The sequence below is a fragment of the Cricetulus griseus genome, chromosome 5 (genome assembly GCF_003668045.3).
Source record: "Cricetulus griseus strain 17A/GY chromosome 5, alternate assembly CriGri-PICRH-1.0, whole genome shotgun sequence".
Classification (NCBI taxonomy): domain Eukaryota; kingdom Metazoa; phylum Chordata; class Mammalia; order Rodentia; family Cricetidae; genus Cricetulus; species Cricetulus griseus.
In genome coordinates, this window is record NC_048598.1 from 77,751,688 (window position 1) to 77,773,669 (window position 21,982).

General features: G+C 43.7%; 1 protein-coding gene across 1 annotated transcript in view; it reads right to left on the minus strand.

Annotated features, from left to right (window-relative positions):
• The window catches only part of Kdsr (3-ketodihydrosphingosine reductase), a 42,227-nt gene extending 23,302 nt beyond the window's left edge, over positions 1-18,925 (minus strand). Inside the window, exons 1-6 of the mRNA XM_027417864.2 lie at positions 18,734-18,925; positions 13,813-13,902; positions 11,572-11,628; positions 8,994-9,059; positions 8,701-8,796; positions 3,538-3,729 (exon numbers count right to left, since the gene is read on the minus strand). Of these exons, the coding sequence (XP_027273665.1) occupies positions 3,538-3,729; positions 8,701-8,796; positions 8,994-9,059; positions 11,572-11,628; positions 13,813-13,902; positions 18,734-18,841 (609 nt within the window). The 5' untranslated portion in view covers positions 18,842-18,925. The remainder of the gene's footprint in view (positions 1-3,537; positions 3,730-8,700; positions 8,797-8,993; positions 9,060-11,571; positions 11,629-13,812; positions 13,903-18,733) is intronic.
• Positions 18,926-21,982: the final 3,057 nt, after the last annotated feature.

Genomic DNA, 21,982 nt, shown 5'->3' on the forward strand with positions numbered 1-21,982 from the left:
TTCACTCTTACTAAATTACCACTATGTGCTAACACAGACCTAAGAATCAGTATGAACTAAATGGACAGTTTTCTGTACCTCACAGTTACTGATATTCCTGTTCACAGAATTTGCAAAACTCAGTACATGCAAAATGATGCCTACATCTCTTTCTTTCACTGTTAATATTATAACCCAACCAAAAAGGAAAGATTAGCTTACATTCACTTGTTCTGGATTATGACAGTGTGATGCCTGACCTTATTGAATCCTGCCTAGATATTCTGCTTCTCCCTATCCCTACAGAACAGCCATTTTCTACCCTCTGCTCTGCCTCTCTCCCATCTTATCCTCATTTTCTTCCTTCTACTTGGCACCAGCCTCCAACAGGTAAGACAATGGATGTTTGCCTAAGACCCAGTTTATAATAAGAAAACAATTCCACTTAAGAGCTGCTGTTCCCTGTTCTATTAAACTGAGATTATAGGGGGTGGAGAGGAGACCCCAGCTGCTTACATCAAAGCAGAGGATCTAGCCTATAGCTTACTGCTCCACTATGGTGGAAAGAGATGGGGGCAGGGCCTGTGCATATTCAGGAGGGGAAAGTAGCAAAACCACCTGGGTTGAGGGTTGCTGTTATGTTGTTTTGGCTGAATCTTGAACACATCTCTGGCTATAACCCACTTCAGAAATATAACTGGTAAAAAGATCTTTAAATAATATATGTGTATCTGAAAGACTGAAAAAGAAAATCCAACCACAAATATCAACAAAGCATTCAACTAAACACACTGTGCCCAGGCTTCCAGTCTTACTCCAGTTTGGGGGAACAGAGAGGTAAATAGAAGACTTAAAAAGTTAACTAAACGGGTGGGGGGGTGGAGAGATGGCTCAGAGGTTAAAAAGTTAACTAAACCAAAAATAATTAAGCTTTTTAGCAACTATGCTGGTTTTACTCATAAAAACTGACCAAATTATCTAAATTTCAAAAAACAGATATTAGTTTATATGGAAATCTTGGCTTGATACAAGTTTTACTATGAACAAATTGGATTCAAAAGACTGAATTTATTTTCTCCAAATGAAACAGCAGTCTTCTGGATGTCATGGTTTTTGTTTGCTTATTTAAGTAATAGTACTTTTAATGCACAGGACTCAGGGGGACTTAGCCCAGGCCAGCGACCAGCAGTGTGGAAAGTCACTCTTGCCATCAAGAGGGTGAGAGAACTCTGTACAGGCCACTGTATCACTGCTTCCTCTGAAGTGAAAACCAGGGCACTCAGATGACATACTTTGCCCTCAATTTGTGAACCTTATTGTCAGATACGGGGGAAAGCCTTAATGGGCATATACTTTTATCTTCCAAACTCCTGTGTCTGTTTGGATTCTAATACCAAAACTGAAATGAGCAGATGAAACAGCTGCCAGATGCCCACACTGCCTTCTGCCCAGATGACAGACATGTCCTCTGCTACAAGGGACCTCGGTAAGCTGGCAGTCACAGGTTCTGACTTTCTTATTCCCATTCCCAAGTGACTATGCGAATCTGAATAATTCACTGACTTCACTCAAAACTTAATTTCCTTTCCCGAAAGTGGCATGAAGAAACCTACTGCACACATTACACACACATGCACACAAAAGAAAGAGAGAGAGAGAGAAGAAAGACAAAAGAAAATGGTTATTTGCAGAGTCCTTAAGAATGACGGTTGCACCCCAGGAAGGGAAAATAGTTAAGGTCTCCTGGATAAACTGGGAGGGGAGGTGCAAGGGAGGGGATGGGGGATGGGCCGAAATGGCCGAGTTGAGGGAAGGATGAAGTGGGAGAGCAATGAAAGAGATATCTTGATAGGGGGAGCCATAATGGGGTTAGGAAGAAACCTAGTGCTAGAGAAATTCCCAGAAATCCACAAGGATGACCCCAGCTAAAACTCCTAGCAATAGTGGCGAGGGTATCTGAATGGGCCTTCCCGTATAATCAGATTTTAGTAACTACCCTAATTGTCACCATAGAACCTATATCCAGTAACTGATAGAAGCAGATGCAGTGACCCACAGTCAAGCACTGGACTGAGATCCTAGAGTTCAGTTGAAGAGCGAGATTAGGGATCACATAAATAAGGGGGGGCGGGCAAGATCATGATGGTGAAAACCAGAGAGATATCTGACCCAAGCTAGTGGGAGCTCATGGACTATGGACTAACAGCTGGGGAACTTACATGGGACTGAACTAGGCCCTTTGAATGTGTGTGTCAGTTATGTGGCTTGATCTTTTGGGGGGAGCTGATGGGGGAGGTACTTCTGTGTATGTTTATCGTATTGATTGTTGAATAAAGTTCTGTTTGGCCAATGAGGCAGCAAGTTAGACAGGACTAGGAGTTAAAGAGGATTCAGGGAAATGTAGTAGAGAAGTGGTGATCCAAGCAGGAAGTGACATAGCAAGGAGACTCATATTTAAGCAAGGAGAAACAGGAAGTGTCCCTTTTCCCCTCCGCTCTTCCTCCAGCGGCGCAATGTGATTCACCGGCAAGAGAGGGTGCCAGCAGAAGGCATCCTCTATAAGATAAGTCTTATAAAATATATAGATTTATGATAATTAAGACTGAGCTAACAGATGAGAAATCCTAGTCATTGGCCAAGCAGCTTTGTACCTAATATGTCTCTGTATTATTTTGTCCATCCACGCGACACAGCAGGCAGAACTCGGGTGGCTCGCAGAGACCGCCCATGTGGCGGTAGGGTTCAGGCGGCTTTGGCAGAAAGATTTATCGTAACAGGGGGCCCTGGCAGTGGCACCAGGACCTATCCCAGGTCCTGGTTTTTTGGAGCCCATTCCCTGAGGTGGGATACCCTGCTCAGCCTTGATATAGGAGGGAGGGGCTTGGTCCTGTCTCAACTTGGTATGCCAGACTTTGCTGACTCCCCAAAGGAAGCCTTATCCCTCTTAAGTGTCTCTGTGTATGTGTCGGGGGATAGGGAGACAGGAGAATGGGAAGGAGTGAGAACTGGGGTTAGTTTGTAAAATAAAAAAAAAAAAAAAAAAGAGTGATAGCTGCAAAAGAACTCCAGTATCTTCTCTTGCAATTTCACAGCCATACATGCTCTACTGACTAAGCAGCTTGCTTTAGGTGTCCTGTTTTCACAGTAAGCATAGGAATCACAGGCAGGCTGCCACATTCATCCAGCATGTACATGGTACTCATACCGTATACCAAGCATTCTACCCATTGAGCCAGCTCTTTAGCCCAGGATGGTTCCTTAAGAAAGCTGTCTATCTAATGGCATCCCTGGCTCACTTAAGCAGAAGCCCGCCAGCACCAGGAAGGCATCTCAAATACTATACACAGCAGACGACTCCCCGCCCTCAGAGTCATTTTACCTCTGTCCTGGCTATAAGTTTTATGCAATAAGAACTTACAACAGAATTAGTTTTCTTTACACAGGTATCAGATTTACAAATCTTTGAGTGCATGCAAATAATGCAGGCAAAGAAGCTAGAAAACTACAGCTCACACTGCTGATCTGAGAGGGAGAAATATCAACAAATACAACGATTACCTCCATCTGCAGAGCTTCTGCCAATCCTCTTATGGCAAACTTGGATGAAGAATAGGCTGTGAAACCGAACAGCCCCAACTGTCCTGCCTGAGAGGACACGAACACGATTCTGCCCACCCGTCGCTCCTTCATGGTGGTGATCACTGCCCTGCTGGGGTACACGCTGCCCAGGTAATTTATGCTCATTAATTTCTGCAAGGAACAAAGAGGCCACATGAGGCAGGAATGAGGTTAAAAGCCTAAGCCATGCTCATGGGTAGTTTTGTCTCTTTTCAGGATTAATTTCTTTTTAATAGAGACCCGAGTTGGTTTGAATGAGAATGTCCCCCATAGACTCTTCTATCTGTAGGCTTGATTCCTAGTTGATGAACAGTTTGGAAGGATTAGGAGGTGTGGCATTGTTGGAGGAGATGTGTTTCTTTGAGATTTTAAAAGTCTGCACCAGGCCCTCTGTCTGTCTGTCTGTCTGTCTGTCTGTCTGTCTGTCTGTCTCTGCTGTCAGCTACTGCTCTAGCACTATACACTTGTCTGCCTCCCACCATGATGATAACGGACTAAATCTCTGAACTGTAAACCAGCCCCAGTTAAATGCTCTCCTCTGTAAGAGTTGCTTTGGTCATGGTGTCTCTTCACAGCAATAGAACAATAATTAAGACAAGCCCAAGAGACTGGGAGAGGGGGTGCAACAGATTTGCTGAATAAATGAATACATGAATGATGCGGCAGATGATATACGACACTTAGGACCTACCCTCTGAAGACTGGTTTGATCTCGTCTTCCATTCTCACAGTGACAGAAGTTCTATCTTTGATGAAAAATTTAGGGCTGAGCCCAGGGTTCAGTTAGGAAAGTGCTTGCTGTGCAAACATGAGGACTTGAGTTTGGATCCCCAGCACTGTCACAAAAGATCTTCTGGGCATCAATAACCCAAGCACTGGGAGGAAGAGGGCAGAGATAGGAAGATCTGGTGCAGAGGCTTGCTGGACAGTCCCAGCCGGTGTAGCCACAATGGTGAACTCCAGGTTCAGTGAGAGAGTGATGTGAGGTAGAGAGGGACAGAGGAGGACTGTCAACATCAACCTCTGCCCTCACCATGCACAAACACAAATGGTCAACATCAGTTTTCTCCTTAGAAAAGGTACATTGTGGGCTGGAGAGATGGCTCAGAGGTTAAGAGTACCGGCTGTTCTTCCAGAGGTCCTGAGTTCAATTCCCAGCAACCACATGGTGGCTGCCAACCACCCGTAATGAGATCTGGTGCCCTCTTCTGGTGTGGAGATATACATGGAAGCAGAATGTTGTATAATAAAATAAATAAATAAATAAATAATCTAACCAAAAAAAAAAGAAAAGGTACATTGTATACTGTAGGTAATGTTTTATTGCAATATTTTTAGGTACGGGTATTTTGTCTCCAACTATGTCTGTATACCACGTGTGTGCAGTGCCCACAGAGGCCAGAATGGGGCCCTGGATCTACTGTAGCTGGAATTAAAGACAAGTGTAAAATGCTGGGAACCAAACCGAGGTCCTCTGGCAGAGTAGCAAATACTCATAACCCCTAAACTTTCCTTCTAGGTCCTTGTAAGTAATCGTTCTTAAAAGTCAGCTTTAGGAGATAGCTTCTAAATATGTCTGGCCTATTAGTTCCAAGCTAAGCAAAGATAAAGATGAGAAAAAGGCATCAAGTAACTGCCTTGGTGAGCTGAAGCCTTGGTGCAGCCCTGCTACTGACTTCATGAGAAAAAGAGACTGCCCATTTTCTCAGATGAAAATGGGGTTAATCTTGGAATTACTTCAGGGTGCTCCAGGGATTAAGAGGGAAACACAAGCTAAGCACTAGCACAGATCCTGGTGCACAGTAAGAACTCAGTATACACTGGCTGGTACACCGGGAAGGGTAACAGCCCATATTGGCACTCAGCTTCTCATCGCTAGAACTCTTAAAACCTTCGCTCAATTTGAAGCCTGAGGATGCTCACAGGAACCCCGTTATACAATGAAAGACTTCCTCTGTCATCTTGCAAAACTAAACAGCCCAATTGGAGATCTAAACATAAACCACCATGACAATGTGGCAGAGTATTAAGGAATGTTAGGAAATGAGGACTGGAAACACAGGAGGGGGAATGATTTATGCTCTTAAGTTTTTAAAAAGTAGAAGGCAGGAGATATGTAGACTGTAATCCTTGCTATTTTATTTTCCAAAAGCCAAGAAAAACAGAAAAAAAAATCCTGCTTTTTTCCCAGAATATGCTTTAATATCACTGTATTGTTTTGATTTTTAAAACTTACTTTTATTTTATGTATATGAGTGCCTTGTATGCATATATGTGTTTGCTTGGTAGGCACTGGATCCCTTGGCACTGGTGTTGCAGATGTGAGCAATCAGGTGGGTGCTGGGAACTGAACCTGGGTCCTCTGCAAGAGCAGCAAGCACTCTAACCACTCAGCAACCCTCCTGCCCCACATTATACTGTTTTAGGAGTAAGACACCTCAAAAACTGAGGAAGAATAAGACCCTGTGCTCACCTCAGCTCTTTTTTAGAGAACTCACTAAAACACCAGTAAGAGTATGTTTATTTGTCTGTCTGTTTTGAAGACATGGTCTCACATTGTTACTCAGGCTAGCCTGAAATTCACTTCATAGACCAGGCTGGCCTCAAACACATGCTTATTCTCCTGTCTCAGCTTCCCAAGAGCTGGGCTTATAGGTATGAACCACTATGTCTAGCTAAGAGCCCTGGCCCCTTCCCCAATAGGAGAAGAAAATAAAAATGAAAGGAAAAGCAACAACTTTTTGAAAGTGAGAGAACAGAGTGACAAGTGTAACACACTTGGCAAGACATAGAAACTGAATGTTGAATGGCAACAGAGAAACTAAAAGGCAGGATTGTACAACACAACCCCAAAGTCTCAAATGACACCAGGAACTTGTGGGATGGAGCTGCATCAGGTAAAAAGAGTCCAAATATCCACTGATGATAAACAGACAAACACATTGCAGTATGTCCACACAATGGGACCATTACCAACCCAGAAAAGCAAATGAAGCACTGATGTACACTACAGCATGAAGGGAGCTTAAGATTGTTCAGCTATGTGAAAGAGGCCAGACACATGAGAAGATCACATGATTCTATTAATCAGTAAGACAGACACAGATTTGTGATAGCCAGGGACTAGAATAAGTGTTTAGGACAATGAGAAATACCTGACTAAGTACAGAGTATCCTTTAGGGAGACAAAATGTTTTGGAATTAGATGGCTACACATCACAATATGCTAAATGCCTTAGAATTGTTCACTCTAAAATAGCTAATAACTGAGGCCAGCCTGGTGTGCATAGAGATATGGCGTCTCAAACACACACACACCTCATTTTATTTTGTAAGACTTTCAGTTCACTTTTTAAAAACTGACATGACAACAACAACAAAAAAAAGAAAAAAAAAAAACAGTTAGATCTTAGTAGTATCCTGCCTGGCAGAAGACAGAATTTCTAGGAAGGACTGGCATATGTTAAGTGGGCGAGACCTCAACTTACCTAGAACGTCTGTCTAGACACTGAATGCAGATGCCACTCTAATACTGGGGCATGCAGGCATTTCCTAAGCAGCAGCCTGGAAGACCTACAGATACTGACCCTGAAACATCCACTAAGACATGGCCCAAACCATCACCCCTTCAGAGGGCTCTACTCATGGACACACAACTTTCCATTCAGTACAATGTGAAAACACAGGCAAGGGTTAGCTGACATCCAAGTAAAACCTCCAACACAAAACACAACACCAGGCTCTCCAAAGAAACAAACACATACACTAGGAGAGAGCGATTCTGGTAGACCAAAAGATGATTCAACATTCACAGCACAGGTAAAGATAAGGAAATGGAGAGGAAAGCCATTAGAAAGAGAATGAAAAGGCGGTGATGGGGTCCTGGGGACCATCCCAGGCTTGGTCATTCACTAGCAGGCCCCAAAGTCCTCAGCATATAGTGGTAGAGGCTTTCCTACAGGAAAGGGTTACAGCAGAATCGCAGAGGGAAAAGAGCAGAGAAAAGGCCAGAACGAAGTGGGTACAATCTCAGCAATGTCACCCAAAGAAGCCAACTGGAGCCACTGAATCATGCCAGCAATGAGTTGTGTCTCCGCTTCAGTGACACCATCACACACGCACCTAGATTTACACACTTAGTTGCCTCTATTTTTATTCAAAGCTTCATGACACACCAGTGATTATGCTGGCATGCACATTCCTCCTGCTCCTCTACACACACCTTATTTCCTGGGGTCTCAGCATTCAGTTTAGTAACCATTTATTCCTCAATCTAGTCTTTCCTTTTACAATAATTTATTTAATGTTTTTATGAATGTTGGTGTAAGGGGTGTCAGATCCCCTGGACCTGGAGTTACAGACAGTTGTGAGCTGCCCTGTGGGTGCTGGGCATTGAACCTGGGTCTCCTGGAAGAGTAGCCAGTGCTCTTAACCACTGAGCACTCACTCTCTCTCGCCCCCCTCAATCCAGTCCTTATCCCCATTATCAGTAGAGTCTGAGTATTCTTTATGGCATCATCTTAGACATGCACACACACATACTCACAAATCAGATAAACACACAGGTATATGCATACCCCCACACCCATTTCACTTTTTCTGGCTACCGCCAAGTCTTTTGCTTTATTACTTCATATTTAGGCACAGCTGTTGACATTATCTTTCAAATCTCTCCCCATTATTCCCAGATGACTGTACGTCATCCTGTATGCTGGCTTGTATGCCAAGCTGGTAACAGCACCTCAGACCCGCAGGTCCTACTATTCTGATTTCTGCTACCCTACGTTTCTCCAGGAAGCCTCGAGTTCGTGGTGCTTCCTATAGCCTGTGAAAACACAGCTCTGAAAACAGCAGGCTCGTTTTCTACAAGAATGGAGAGCAATTTAACTTCACAGAGTCAAGCTTTTAAACCTTTTACCCTGATGGAAGCTGAGGAGACCACTGAAAACAAGACTGATGTATTGCCAACCACATATGCTTTGCACTTAGATTTCAAGTCCATTCAGTACTTAAGTAAATTAGTAGTTGAGATTCTTGGTGGGCCCATTTTAAAACAGAAGAGACATCGCCTTGACTTCAGGTGAGCAAACACCTGTCATTTACCTCAAAAGCACTAACTTCAAGTTCTTCAAACTTTCCTGACAGAGACGTCCCCGCACAGTTGACCAGCATGTCCACAGGACCCAGCTTCTCTTGTGCCTGGAAGAATAGTTCCAAACATTACATACTGTTCCAGACATTGCATGGCAGAATGGAAGACTCACAGTGCAGAAAGACAAAGTCAACAAATAAAATCCACTGAACCTATAGAAAGAGCTGCCAACTCTAAGCCACACAGCAAGATGGCAAGAAGAGATCAAAAGTCAGTGAACTGAGGTCACCGATCCACCTCTTACCTGCTTTATGACATTCTCCACTTGGTTATAGTCTTGAGACACATCGACTGAGATACAAAGCACCACCTGTTAAAAAGAAGGAAAAGGGGGGAGGGGTCAGGGCCTGCAAGGCGGTTCATCGGGTGAGGGCGCCTGTCACCAAGCCTGATGACCTGAGTTCTATCCCTGGGACCCACATGGTGGAGGAGAGGACTGACATCTTTGAGATCTTTGAGTTCTCTCTCTCTCTCTCTCTCTCTCTCTCTCTCTCTCTCTCTCTCTCTCTCTCTCTCTCTCGTGCGCACACATGCACATACACACACACAAAATGTAAAAAATAATATTGGAGATGCAGGTGTCAAGACTAGTGTTTTTTTTGAGACAGGGTCTGGCTACATAGTCTGAGCTAGTCTTGAACTTAGTATATAGTCCAGGACAGCTTGGGGCTCACAGCGGTCCTCCTGTTTCAGCCTTCCAAATACTGAGATTACAAAAATACAAATGCACACCAAAATGCTTGTTCTATCAAAACCATTTGTAAGAGATTATTTAAAAAAAAATTAAAGCCAACTCTTTCCAATAACGAAGGCCAAATTTGGACATAAAATCTCAGTATTTGAAATCTGCTGTCAGTGTAATTAATGAAAGAATACACCCACAAAATAATATGCTGGTATGGAGTTGTGACAAGGGACATGGCGATGGGTGACACAGCAACAGGTAGTCATTTAGAAATTCTGGCACTACATTTGTATCCCTGGTGCCATGTTAAAGACTTGGTCTGTGGTGCTATTGGCAGGTGGTAAAACCTTTAAAAGGCAGGGCCTAAAAGAAAGAATTTAGGCCACTGAGGTGTACCCTTGAAGGGTAGAAGATATGGAGCCCCTCACCCCCTGCCCCATTTCCCAGCCATTAAGAGATGAGCAACTTTTTTTATTTTGCCTTGTCATAGGCCCCAAAGCAACAGTCATTTTTTAGCATACATACAAAGAGACCAAAACAAAACAAAACAAGAGAGACCATTCTGAAAAGCTGCCACAACAGCAACAAACAAATACAAAAATGTGGAAGCAACTTAAATAGCCATCAAGTACAGAACAGATAAGTAAAAGTGGAGTGTGAATACAGCTACATATTATATGTCAACAAATTTTAGTGAAGTGAGTATAATCATGCCTATCGTCACATCTAGTTAGGAGGGTGGAGACAGGAGAATCATTTGAGCCTTGGGATTTGAGCCTAACCTGGACAGCACAGCCATAGGAAGAACCATCTCAAAAAAGAAGATAACACATGAACTATTTTATTCAGCAGCACGGGTAAGTTTTAAAAAAATAATATAGACCGAAGAAATAAGTTGCTTAACACTGCAAAAAAATGTCACAATGTCACATCACTCTATCAAACTATAAAGTTTATTGGTACTTGTTAGGACTAGGAGGGGTAGGACAGGAATGGGGAGTGACTGCTAATGGCAGCATGGAGACTTCAGTGTTGGGAACATTCCAAAACTGACTGTGGTTATGGTTACACAACTCTGTAGGAACACCCAGGAAATGTATGTCTTCAATAGAGCAACTGCACACTGAGGGAATGGTCTCATGAAGCAGGTCAAGAAAATAACAACAATGCTAAGGTTCAAACAGATACAAACGTTTAAAATATAAATGGATATAGATACACAAACATACATGCATACATACTTATGCATGCTACTTAGGGGCTGAGATGGCTAGTTGGCAAAATGCTAGTTATGCAAGAGTCCGACGACCCTGAGTCTGGATCCCCAGTCCCCGTGCAGTCTCAGTACTGGGGATGTAGAGACAACAAAGGAGGGCTTGCTGGCTAGCAAGTCTAGTGAATTCATGAGCTCCAGCCTCTCCAAAAGACCCTATCTCAAAAACACAAGACGGAGAGAGATTAAGAAAGACATTCAGTGTCCATGTGTGGCTTCCACAAATGTGTGCACATGAGTGAGTGCATGTCAGTACAGATAAACACACATGTGTATGCATACACCCACACAAAATACTATTGGGGATACACACACACTACCACAGATGGTAAAATTTTAAAGAAGAACAAAGAATGAACATCAGAGCCAAGTTTGAGGTGGCCTCTAGGAACAAGAGGCTGGTATTGGGCATGAGGCTTGGGGACATGGGGTCAGAAACTCCATCACATCCCATTTCTTTAAACTAGATGACGTATGTGCGGTAGTTTTCCTGCCATTGAGCTGTACATTAAAATATACATTGCACTGTATATCATTTTGGTACCCCAAATTACACAACTAATTCTTTTCATATGTTCTTTCCACCTAAGTTTTTTGTTTGTTTTTTTAAATAACTGAAATGAAATCAGTTTTTCAAACACCACTGGTTGGCCATTTTTAGGTATATATGGAAGTCTATACCTTTTGGTTTCTGTACTGACTCGAATCCTAGTCATTTCAAACAATTTCACCTTTTATAAGGCAGCCTAAAATGTATTTTAATTGGGAAAGTCATAAATGCCCTCAGTGATCTACTTGCAGGAGAAACATCCTTTCTCCCCTTTAGACACAGTCACTTGGGATAGAAAAAAGGCTCCACCTTACCTGTTTATCATTAATAGAATGTTTTTCAATTTCTTTCTTCGCCTGCAGCAGCTTGTCCTAAAAAGCAATACAGGAAAAGAAAAAAATGTCTGTCTGTATTTGCTAAAAAAGAAATAGAAAGCAGCTGTTTGGACAGATACTTCATTCTATAAGACAGAAGCTAGAGTAGCTAACTAAGAGCTTGAGAAAGAAAGAGGCCAAATATGGGAGGCTATGGATAAGTCACAGCATGTCTTTAAATTCATCACAGAGATAAAAGAAAAATAAATGAACCTCAAATCCCTATTAACAGTACTTGTGTCAGCCTATTGATGCTAACAGTCATTTTAATCTGCCAGTATTGAGCTGTGACACAGTGACACGTCTTCCGGTAGTTAGCCATGACACAGAGTAAACACAATGTTCTGGACAGTTAAGGGTGTGTGATTGCACACCAAGAGGGCTTATGTAAGATAGCATCAGTATTTTCCTCATTTCCTATTAAAAACGGGTGAAAAGCCATCAGTTTTTAGAAGGACTGGATAAATACACAGCTGGGTACTTTCAAAACTACTCCTCAAACCTACAGAGCTACCCAGATAATTGCAAAGTTTTTCTAAGTCCTCCTCCATTTTGTTTTGTTATTCTCAAACAGATCCAAGCTTAGAGAAGCATAATTTGTCATAGATTTAAACATAACTTGAGAGCTGTAAAAGAACAAAGGAGAAGGGTCCTGAAGCGCTGGGTTCAATCCCCAGCAAAGCTAAAACCATGCTTGGAGTTACATAGGAGGTAGAGGTGGGCTATCATCTGCTAGTCTGTGATACAAGAGACTTCGTCTCATCAAAGACAAGTATCTTCAAGGGACAAGTGGAGTTTATAAACATGAATGTCTATGACAAAATCATACATTCCTATTGAGTGCTGGGGATTGAATACAGACAGGCACACACACACAGTATCTGACTTTGCCAAGGCTGCAAGGAAAGGTTGGGCGTAAAACTAAAGCATGTCTTCAGGCCAGAAATCTCTCTGTATATCAGTCAAATATGACCCCAAGTGAGCTCCTGCTAGCTCCGACACCAGACCCCCACCTGCTCACTCATGGCTCTCATGTCAAATTCTAGCTTTGCTAAAATAGTCATCAAGTGGCATTTTACTGCATCCATGTTTCCATTCGTGCTAGATGATTTTAAAGTGTGTATCACCATGCCCAGCCATTTTCTTGTTTTTAAAAAGAAACGGATACTTTAGACTGATTCTGGGTCATTATTTTTATGTTTTCTCCAGAGATCCTTTCTGGCTTGCCTTCCCCACTAGGCCTTTCCAACTAACCACTCCTACCTAGGCAGCTAATTGCCTACGAAGTGGTACTACACCTTATTTTCCCTTTCTCTTCCCTCTCCTTAAAGACGGGGTCTCATGTAGGCCAGGCTGGCCTCTAAATGGCTGTATAGCTGGCCGGTGACTTTGAACTTCTGATCCTTCTGCCTTTATCTCCCTGGTGCTGGGGTTACAGGCATACACTTCATGCTAAGTTCTACCTGGAGTTGACTCACACCCCAGGGAAGCACTCATGCCAATCCCCTCCTCTTTCATTTCGTTGTTCAACAGAACTGTTTAAGTCTGTTATAAGCCAAACAAGCCTTATCCTTTATAGATAAGAGCAGTGACCATTGAGCCACTGCCCTAGTCCCCGAAGAAAAACAAAAGGGTTTTAGTCACTGCTTTTTGCTCTGAAAGCAACTTTGGCAAGACTACAGACCCACAATATAAAGAAAATCAGTCCCCTGAATTGGTTAGACTCAGGAAAAACTACATTGCTACACATATTGGGAGGGATGAAACTCTCCTGGGGAATGTGGACTCCACCAAAGATGCCTATCAAGTGATAAGCAAATTACAGAGAAAAACGACAGATAAACACCTACACACCACCCTGCATTGGCTTCTAAGATGCCACCGTCAGCACATCTGTTTGCCTTCAACCAGGTGTGCTTCTTAACAATGCCTTTACTCTCCCCTCAAGTTTGGTAGTATCTAGAATGATAGTGCCTGGCATGTTAACAGCAGTAAATAAGTACCTACTGAGTTGATCCAACTTCCGCAGAGAAGTCCTTGGCCTCAATACAAGAAAGAACCCACAGTTTATTAGTCCAGATCAGGGAATAAGGTGGCGTTCCAACACAGGTGTGAACACCAAGACAGTCTCTTGGTCTTACTGCATTAGTTTGTTTGTCCTAAGGACCCTAGAACACTTACCTCATTTCGTGCAACCAGAGTTATAAATGCTCCTTGTTTAAAGCACTCGATAGCAACGCACTTTCCGATGCCACTGGACCCTCCTGTGACCTACAAAGAATACCAGTAAGAGCATCTTAGCACCTGCAATATCCTCTGTACAAAGTCTACTTAAAACAGTTGTGATGGGAGTAGTAGAGGTGTAGCTCAGTTGCAGGCACTTGCCTAGTATTCATGAGGCCCTGGGTTTGATCTCCATATAACATAATTATGGGTTGCTGTGGGAAATTATTTTAAGGTGTGTTACATTTGTTTATGCTATGGGACATTTGTTTAATGATGTAAAGATGTGTTGCACTCTTTTCTGTTGCACTTGTTTAACTCTGTGAAGCTGGGATTCTTTGCCTGTCTAAAACACCTCATGGTCTAATAAAGAGCTAAACGGGCAATAGGGAGGCAGGAGACAGGATAGTCGGGGCTGGTAGGCAGAGAGGACAGGAGGAGAAATGAGAAAATAAAGAGCAAGAAGGAGCAAGGAGAGGACATTAAGGGCCAGCCACCCAGTTACACAGCAAACCACAGAGAAAGAAGTAAAGATACACAGAAATAAAGATAAAAGGCCAGGAGCAAAAGACAGACAGGATAAATTAAGATAAGAAAAGCTAGCCAAAATAAACCAAGCTAAGTCTGGATATTTATACTAAGAATAAGCCTCTATGTGTGTTTTATCTGGGAGCTGAGTGGTGGGTCCCCAAAAGAACAAAGAGCCCAAAGAGCAATAAAACCAACAACAACAATGGGTTTTAAAAACTCTTCTACTAGTCAGGTGTGGTGGCACTCGTCCACAAGCCTGGCACAGAGCAGAGTATCTGCAGGTGATCAGGAGTTTAAGGTCAAAGCCATTCTCGTGGACAGTTTTTTATGAAACCAGGACTACATGAGGCCCTGTCTCAGAAACAAAACAAAACATAAAAGCTCTTCATAGCAGATGTATCACTTGGAATAGTGCAAGCACGAAAGGACTGCACTACAGTAGGGCCTCCTGCTTTGGCTGTTTTCATGGTTGAGCTACAAACTGTACATCTGTTTGAGGTCACCAAGGGGAACACGCCCTACATCTCTAGCTAAGAAAGAATACATTAGTGCTGCTGATTATAAATACAATCGAATCTCATTTCCTTACTGCACATCTACACAAGACTGGGTCTAAGAAAACATGTTACAGGGCTAAGGATAATACAGGGCCAAGGTCGGTGGTAGAGCTCTCTTGCCTAACACTGGCAAGGCCCTGGTTTTGATCCTAAAGAAGATATATACATGCATGCATGTTATGTTGTCAATGTTGAAAGACTAAAAGGCTTCACAATACTGCATTTAAAAAGCTCTATCAAGGCCAGGCAAAGCAGTGGTGCCACATGCCTTTAATCCTAGCCCTCTGGAAGCAGAGGCAAGGCAGATCTCTCTGAATTCAAGCCATTCTGGGTTATGTAGTGAGTTCCATGACTGCAGGGCTGTATGACACCTGTCTCAAAAACATAACATAACAAAAACCACTTCTGTCAAAACCTAGCCATTTTCCATAGTGATACATTTGGATGACTGTGAATATTTTACTATTCTAAAACTATGCAGAAAGAACATCTCCCACATTATAATGTTCATATTATCATGAAACCCTCCAAGCATAGATATGTACCTCTGTGTACTTGAGAATACCTCTTTAGCCTCACCTTCATTCTAACCGTGAGGTTTACTTGGTAGACAATTAATCAAATGTCTACTGAGATTATTATAAAAAAAAAAAAAATACCCGTTGCCTTGACTAAGTATTGTGTCTGAGGAGGCTTTTGATACCTGGATATTTTATGAGGTGTTTTGGTTTACTAAATTTCACTCTTCATGGCACTAGGTGGGCTCTCTAAAATGTCCTCACAAGCTTTACAATGCTGCCTTAGCTGCTTAGCAGCCCTGTAGAATGCAGCTCAAATGTTCCCACCTCAGGGAGCTCTTCCTGAGCACGCCATGGGCCTTTCACAGCTTTTGGGATCGTCTTGGCTTCCCGGCTGGGCTATCAGAGCCTAGTGAGTAAATAGCAAACCAGTCCATCTCATTCATCACTGACACTACCAGCCCCTCATACAAGCAGGCAATAAATAAATATGTTCCTCCATTTGCAGAAATGTTGTCTAATGCCATTCCTGTGGAAAAATATGCCAAAGCTTATAAATAAAATTTCCCACCGGGCGTTGGTGGTGCACATCTATACTCCCAGCACTTGGGAGGCAGAGGCGGGGTGGGGGGTGGGGGATCTCTGTTAGCTGAAGGTCAGCCTGGTCTACAAAGCTAGTTCCAGCCAGCCAGGGCTACACAAAGAAACCCTGTCTTGAAAAACAAAAAATACACAAACAAACAAAACAAACAAAAAAGTTCCTATTTATTGTTCAGTAAACTGATGGAAGTGGAAATGAACTAACCAAGAAAAGGTTTATCCTCTAAATATTATGTAAATATCAGCCAGGAGTTTCAGGAAAGCAAATGGCATCAATTCACTTAAAAGAAAACCGGAAGATCCATACCCTGCAAGTTATAAGCTTTCTATAACAGAAGTTAAGACCTGGCTTTTGGATACGGGTGTATAAAAATGATGTTCTAGCCAAGCCAGCTACTTCTTGAGTGACATGTAAGAATATAGTTAGGCTAATTCTGGACTGTTTTATTCTGGATTGTTATGAGAGCTATCAGGGTTTTCACAATGGCTGAGAAAATGTTAAATGTACAGTCGTCTAACGTTTACTAAATAGAGGCCGGGTGGAGGGCATGAAAGGTGACTTGTAATTTCCCTTCCTTACATTCCCTCTTACTGATCACTGTAAATACCATTTGAATAATCCCATCTCTCTAACCACAGCATATAGCTCTCACTATGGGCACTTTGTGCCTGCCTGCTACTGGAAGCACTACTCTCAGTCATCCAAAAAAATGGGAACTCTGAAACAAGCACCTAGGGGTGAGAAGACAGGCTGCAATCAGAGGGCATCGATTGGCATTTGGAAACTGCCCTAAAGTGAAGCAGAAAACAATTACAATTTGCTCATGCTGACACACAGGTGAACAGAGTAACAGGTCCTCTCCTGATAACAGATCTCAATTAAGTCACACTTTACTCTTCTTGGGATATTAAAAAGACAGATGGTGACATCATATGCGTAATTCATGCCATGTCACATCAGCTATAGTGATACACATATATGCACACAAAAGATAATTATATATATAATTTGTTGTATTAAAATAGGATGCTAAATAAGAATTATTGTCTCTATAGACATTTCTTATCTCACCTGTGAGGGTGATGGGGCATGGGGACAGAAGGACAATATCAAAGTTATCGGAAAGTACCTCGAAAATGTTGGATCAAAATTATCATTCTGACTTTGGCTCTCCTCCCCGTACCCCTAGCTGAGCTACTGTTTGCAAACACAAGTTGTGAAATAATTCAGTTTTGTGTGTATGCAGGTGCAACTGTACAGAGGCCAAAGGTCAATGTCTGATGTTTCTTCACTTGCCTTCCACCTTAATTTTTTGAGACAAGGCTTCTCATTGAACCTGGAACTCACTCATGTGTATAGGAAAGTTGGTAGTGACCTCCGGGGATCCACAGGTCTTAACCCCAGTGTTGAGACCTTTTGATGCTAGGGTTACAGACAAAGGCCCAGTGTCCTTGAGGGTGTTGGGAACTCTTAACTCAGGACCTGATGTGCCAGCAAGCACTGTACTAACTGAGCCATTCCCCCATCCCTTAAATTCAACATTTTAAGCCTTGATTTTGAAGTTCTCTTGTGAATTTAATACTTTCAAAACTTCGCATGACTGTAAAGTTTGGCTTTCTCTTTCTAATAACTCCTTCCATATCATGCATAGCAGCAGCTGGGAATAAACCAATAATTTTTACAAAGGACAAATTATTGGAAACACATGTTGTCATCCACAAATCCTTGTATGGGATAAAACACACTAAAATAGTCACTCTATCAGCTGAGTGTGAACTCACTTGGATACATTCAGGGCACTCAGGGGATGCATGCTGCCAACTTAGAAACTAGCTGTCCTTATTCACAACTCCTTGCTTCGGTGTGCCTCGGGATCTGAGGTCCATACAAGACATGCACTTGAAATGGCCAGGGCTGAAGCTCTGAATAAGGGGATGAGACTTAACTAAGCCTGCACATTAGGAACGTGGGAGCTTCCGCCTAGAAACAAACCAAACCACAAATACCTCCTCCCATCTTAAGGCCCTAAACCAAGCTGGTTAGCTCATTCTTCCGGAAAGATGGTAAAGGATTGCACTGGAGCAGCAATCAGCAAGGCTCCAGCTGAGCTTAGAGTCAAGTCTGCTGGCCCAATCTGCCAGGCCACCTCTCAGGTGTGTCCATTCCTAGAACCCTCTGGCTCTTTGTCACCTGCACATGCCACCCTCCAGTCTCAGCTGCCTGAACCAGTCACCAAAGCCCGGACCCTTCCTTGCTGCGGTCTCTTTAGGACTCCTGGCAGTGGCTGCTCCCACTCGGGTTCGCGCCCTCATCCTGCCAGCCACCGACCGCTGTGTCCTTGGCAAAGTTTCTCAGTCTGTTGACTGGCTCATTGGGAAAACTGAAGACCCAAACAGCCGTAACCAGGGATGCTCCACGGATGAGCAAGCAGCACAGAGCCCTGAAACCCCGGGAAGTCGGCTGGCGGCTTCGCTGTGACACTGCTCAGCAGTTCAGGGAGGAGCCTGGCACCGCCGAGGGAGGGTTCCTGAGGCCAGGAGGGGCAGGGCAGTGCCGGGGCAACGGCGGCAGGTGGCCCTTCCCACTCAACCGTCCCTTCCCGGGACCGTGGCCTCGGTGGCCCAAGCCGGCCAAGCAGCCCCGGGCAAGCTCAGCAACAGGAGGCCACTCACCACTACGTGCGCGCCGGGCAGCGCCAGGGGCTTGGGGCTGATGAGCGGCGACACCATATAAAGAAGCAGCACGAAGGCCACGAGGCCGGCGGCGGCCAGCAGCAGCATCTCTCCGCCGAGCGACCACAGGGAGATCACGAGCACCAGCACCCGGAGTGTTTGGGTTTGCGGGCGAGGGCGGGACGGCGACGAGGGGAAGAGGAGGAGCCGGGGCGGGGCGGCCTCCGCCGTCCGACTGGCTTCTGGGTCCGCGCCCCCCAGCGTCCGGGCTCGGCCGCGCAGGCTCTGCTCGGGTACGGAGGGCCCTCCCGCCAACGTCGTGGGAGGTTTGCAAACGGTGGCTTTCGGATCTCCGGATCTTGTTCCATGCCAGAGTCCCGCGATTCCACTCTAAAGTCCTAAGTTCCGGTTCGTATATTCCTGGCGCACTTAGAAAATGGGCACGGCTGTTGCCCCCTGACTGGGAATTGTGATCTAGGCAGATGCAATCAAAAACGAGCTGTTGTGGCATAGATTTAATTCGAGTACCAGCACATATAATTCACCGATTTAAAGTGGTTTTAGTATAAAGAGTGTCTAACAATCGCCACAATCAATTTGTCGCCCTTCACAGAACTCCTGTAGTCATTAGCAGTCACACCCCGCTTTCTTTTAAATGGTACCCAGTCCTAGGCAAACCTGTCTCCGGTTCATCTATTCATACAGATGGAGTTCTAATAATATGCCGTTTGTTGTGGTGGCTTCTTTGACTTAGTGTGATGTTTTAAAGATTTTTCCATGTTATGTCTAACAGTATTTAATTTCTTTTTACTGCCGATAGTATCCTACTGTGGGTCAGATCACATTTTATTTTTCTCATTTATCACCTTTTGTACACCCCTAACCCCCCAAACAAAAAACCAAAACAATGTTACTGGGCTGGATAGATGGCTCAACAGGTAAGGGCTCTTGCTGTCAAGCCTGAAGGTGTGTACTGGATAGATACTCTGGGGCCCACATTAGAGAAGTGACTCCTGGAGGTTATCCTCTGGCCTCCACTAGTGTGCTGTGGCATTCACTACCACCATCACACTCACTGAATAAATTTAGTAACATCTACAGCAATGTGTAATTTCACATACACACACGTGTGTGTGTGTGTGTGTGTGTGTGTGTGTGTGTGTGTGTCTTTCTTTTGTGCTTAGACCCAGGTCAATTGCTTGCTCTCACGCAAATCTGCTTAAGCAAGCTGTTTTCTTAAGGAGGTACACAATGGCACATTCACTCAGCCATGAGTTTCACTTTCCCACCCTCCACTCTTCTTATCCTCTGTATTATTAAAACCTTTCCGATGGACACATCACTGGTTTTTTTTTATTTATTTTTTTTTTTGGTAAGGTGCATATTTTTGATCATTTTTTTCTCAATGATCTTTGTGCCCAGTATTAAGCTGATACCTTTGAGGACACAATCCCCTGGACTCTAAAAGTAGTTGCAAGTTGAAGGGCCCCAAACTCTTCTGGTGAAGAGAAGAGTACTGATCAGTCTCCAGAGCTCCAGAAAGCTGTTACACTTGTGGTTATGTTTATCACAGGGTCAGGACACAGATTAGCATCCACCCAGAACAGCACAAGGCAGAGTCTGGAGGGCTCGAACACAAAGCTGCTATTGTAGTCACTGGCTGGGCATACTGCTGTAGTTAGCTTCCCTTGGAATGTCATTGAGACTCAAAGACTACATAGGGAACCTGCCAACCTAAGGTATCATTCTGCCAGATAACTTTGGTCATGTGATCATGATGAACTGGGCCTGGACAGCTAGAATCTGGCAGTGAGCTCCTATCTTTGAACTCTTCTGTTTTGTTCTCCTGAGAGAGGAGCCCCGGCTGGCTGTATTACCATCCAACCAAGGAAATTCACCTGCACTTCCATATCAAGAGTTTTGATTGGGACCTCACCATATAGCCTTGACTGAGAGATGTCAATATGAACTCCATCTTTAGGCAAACTAAAAGGCAAACTTTAGGCAAACTGTTTTGGGATGCATGACCCAAAACAGCCACCTGAGTCACTTGGCTCATCTCGGCATCATCAACCCCCACTCTAAAGTCCTGTTTGGCCAGCCTTGTTTAAAAATTTCAGCCCTTGACAGGTGAAGGCAAGAGGTCAGCCTTTAAGGTCATTCTCAGCTATACAGCAAGTTCAAGATAGCCTAGGCTACATGGTACCCTGTCTCAAAACAAAAACAACAGCAGTAACAAAACATCCAAAGACGGTGATTGTTACTAGGCTCTTGCTGTATCCAGTTGCGGTTCATCATGACCACATGACCAAAATAACTGGCAGGATTGTACCACCTTGGGTTGACAGGTTCCCTTCAGATTATTCTGGGGCTTAGAAAATGATTCTTGAAAAATGCTGTGTAGCAGTTTTTTTGGTATGACATTCAATGGAAGGATTTAAAAAAATATTTTAAATGAAAATGTCACTTTCCCCCTCCTTTTCATCCTTCCAGCTCCTCTCAAGTCCCTTCCCAACCATTCCTTCCATTTTCCCCTCACTCTCAGATGATTAGCCTCTTCTGATTATTACATATTATATATGCACAGATCTATAAATGCAACCTGCTGAGCCCACCCAGTTATGCTGTTTGTGTGTATATGGCTTCAAGACTGACTATTTTGTATTGGATAACTGATTAGGGGGATCATCCCTGGGATGTGAGAATTCTCCCTTTCAGTAGTCATCAGTTGCTTTGTCCCGGGTTGGGAATGAACCCAGAAGACTCCCCCTTCCTCATTGGCATGCCATTGTCCAGGTCTTGTTTATGCAGTCCTCTCTATGACTGTTCCACCGCACACTTCCTACCATTATGGCTCTTAAAATCTTTCTGCCACCTCTTCTAGATGCTCCCTGATGTTGTAGGAACTGTGATGTAGATGTATCCATGGGGGTGGGGCTCCCCATGATACATTAATCTCTGCATTTTGTCCAGTGTGGTTTTCTGTGATGGTCCCCACTTGCTTATTGTCTGCCTACACACAAGAAGGAAGAGCCTCTGGAACTTTACCTGTATTCAGAACTGATTGCAAAAGGGAACAAAATCCCAGGTCTTTGGGAAAAGGCAGAAGAAGTCTAACCATACCTGGACAGATTTCCATTACAGGACAGTATGCACCCCTTTGGCCTCATTCAAGATCCAAAGGCAGCATCTGTCTCATTTGCCCAGAAACAGTTCACGACTCCTCAAAGAGTCCACAACCTTCCACTC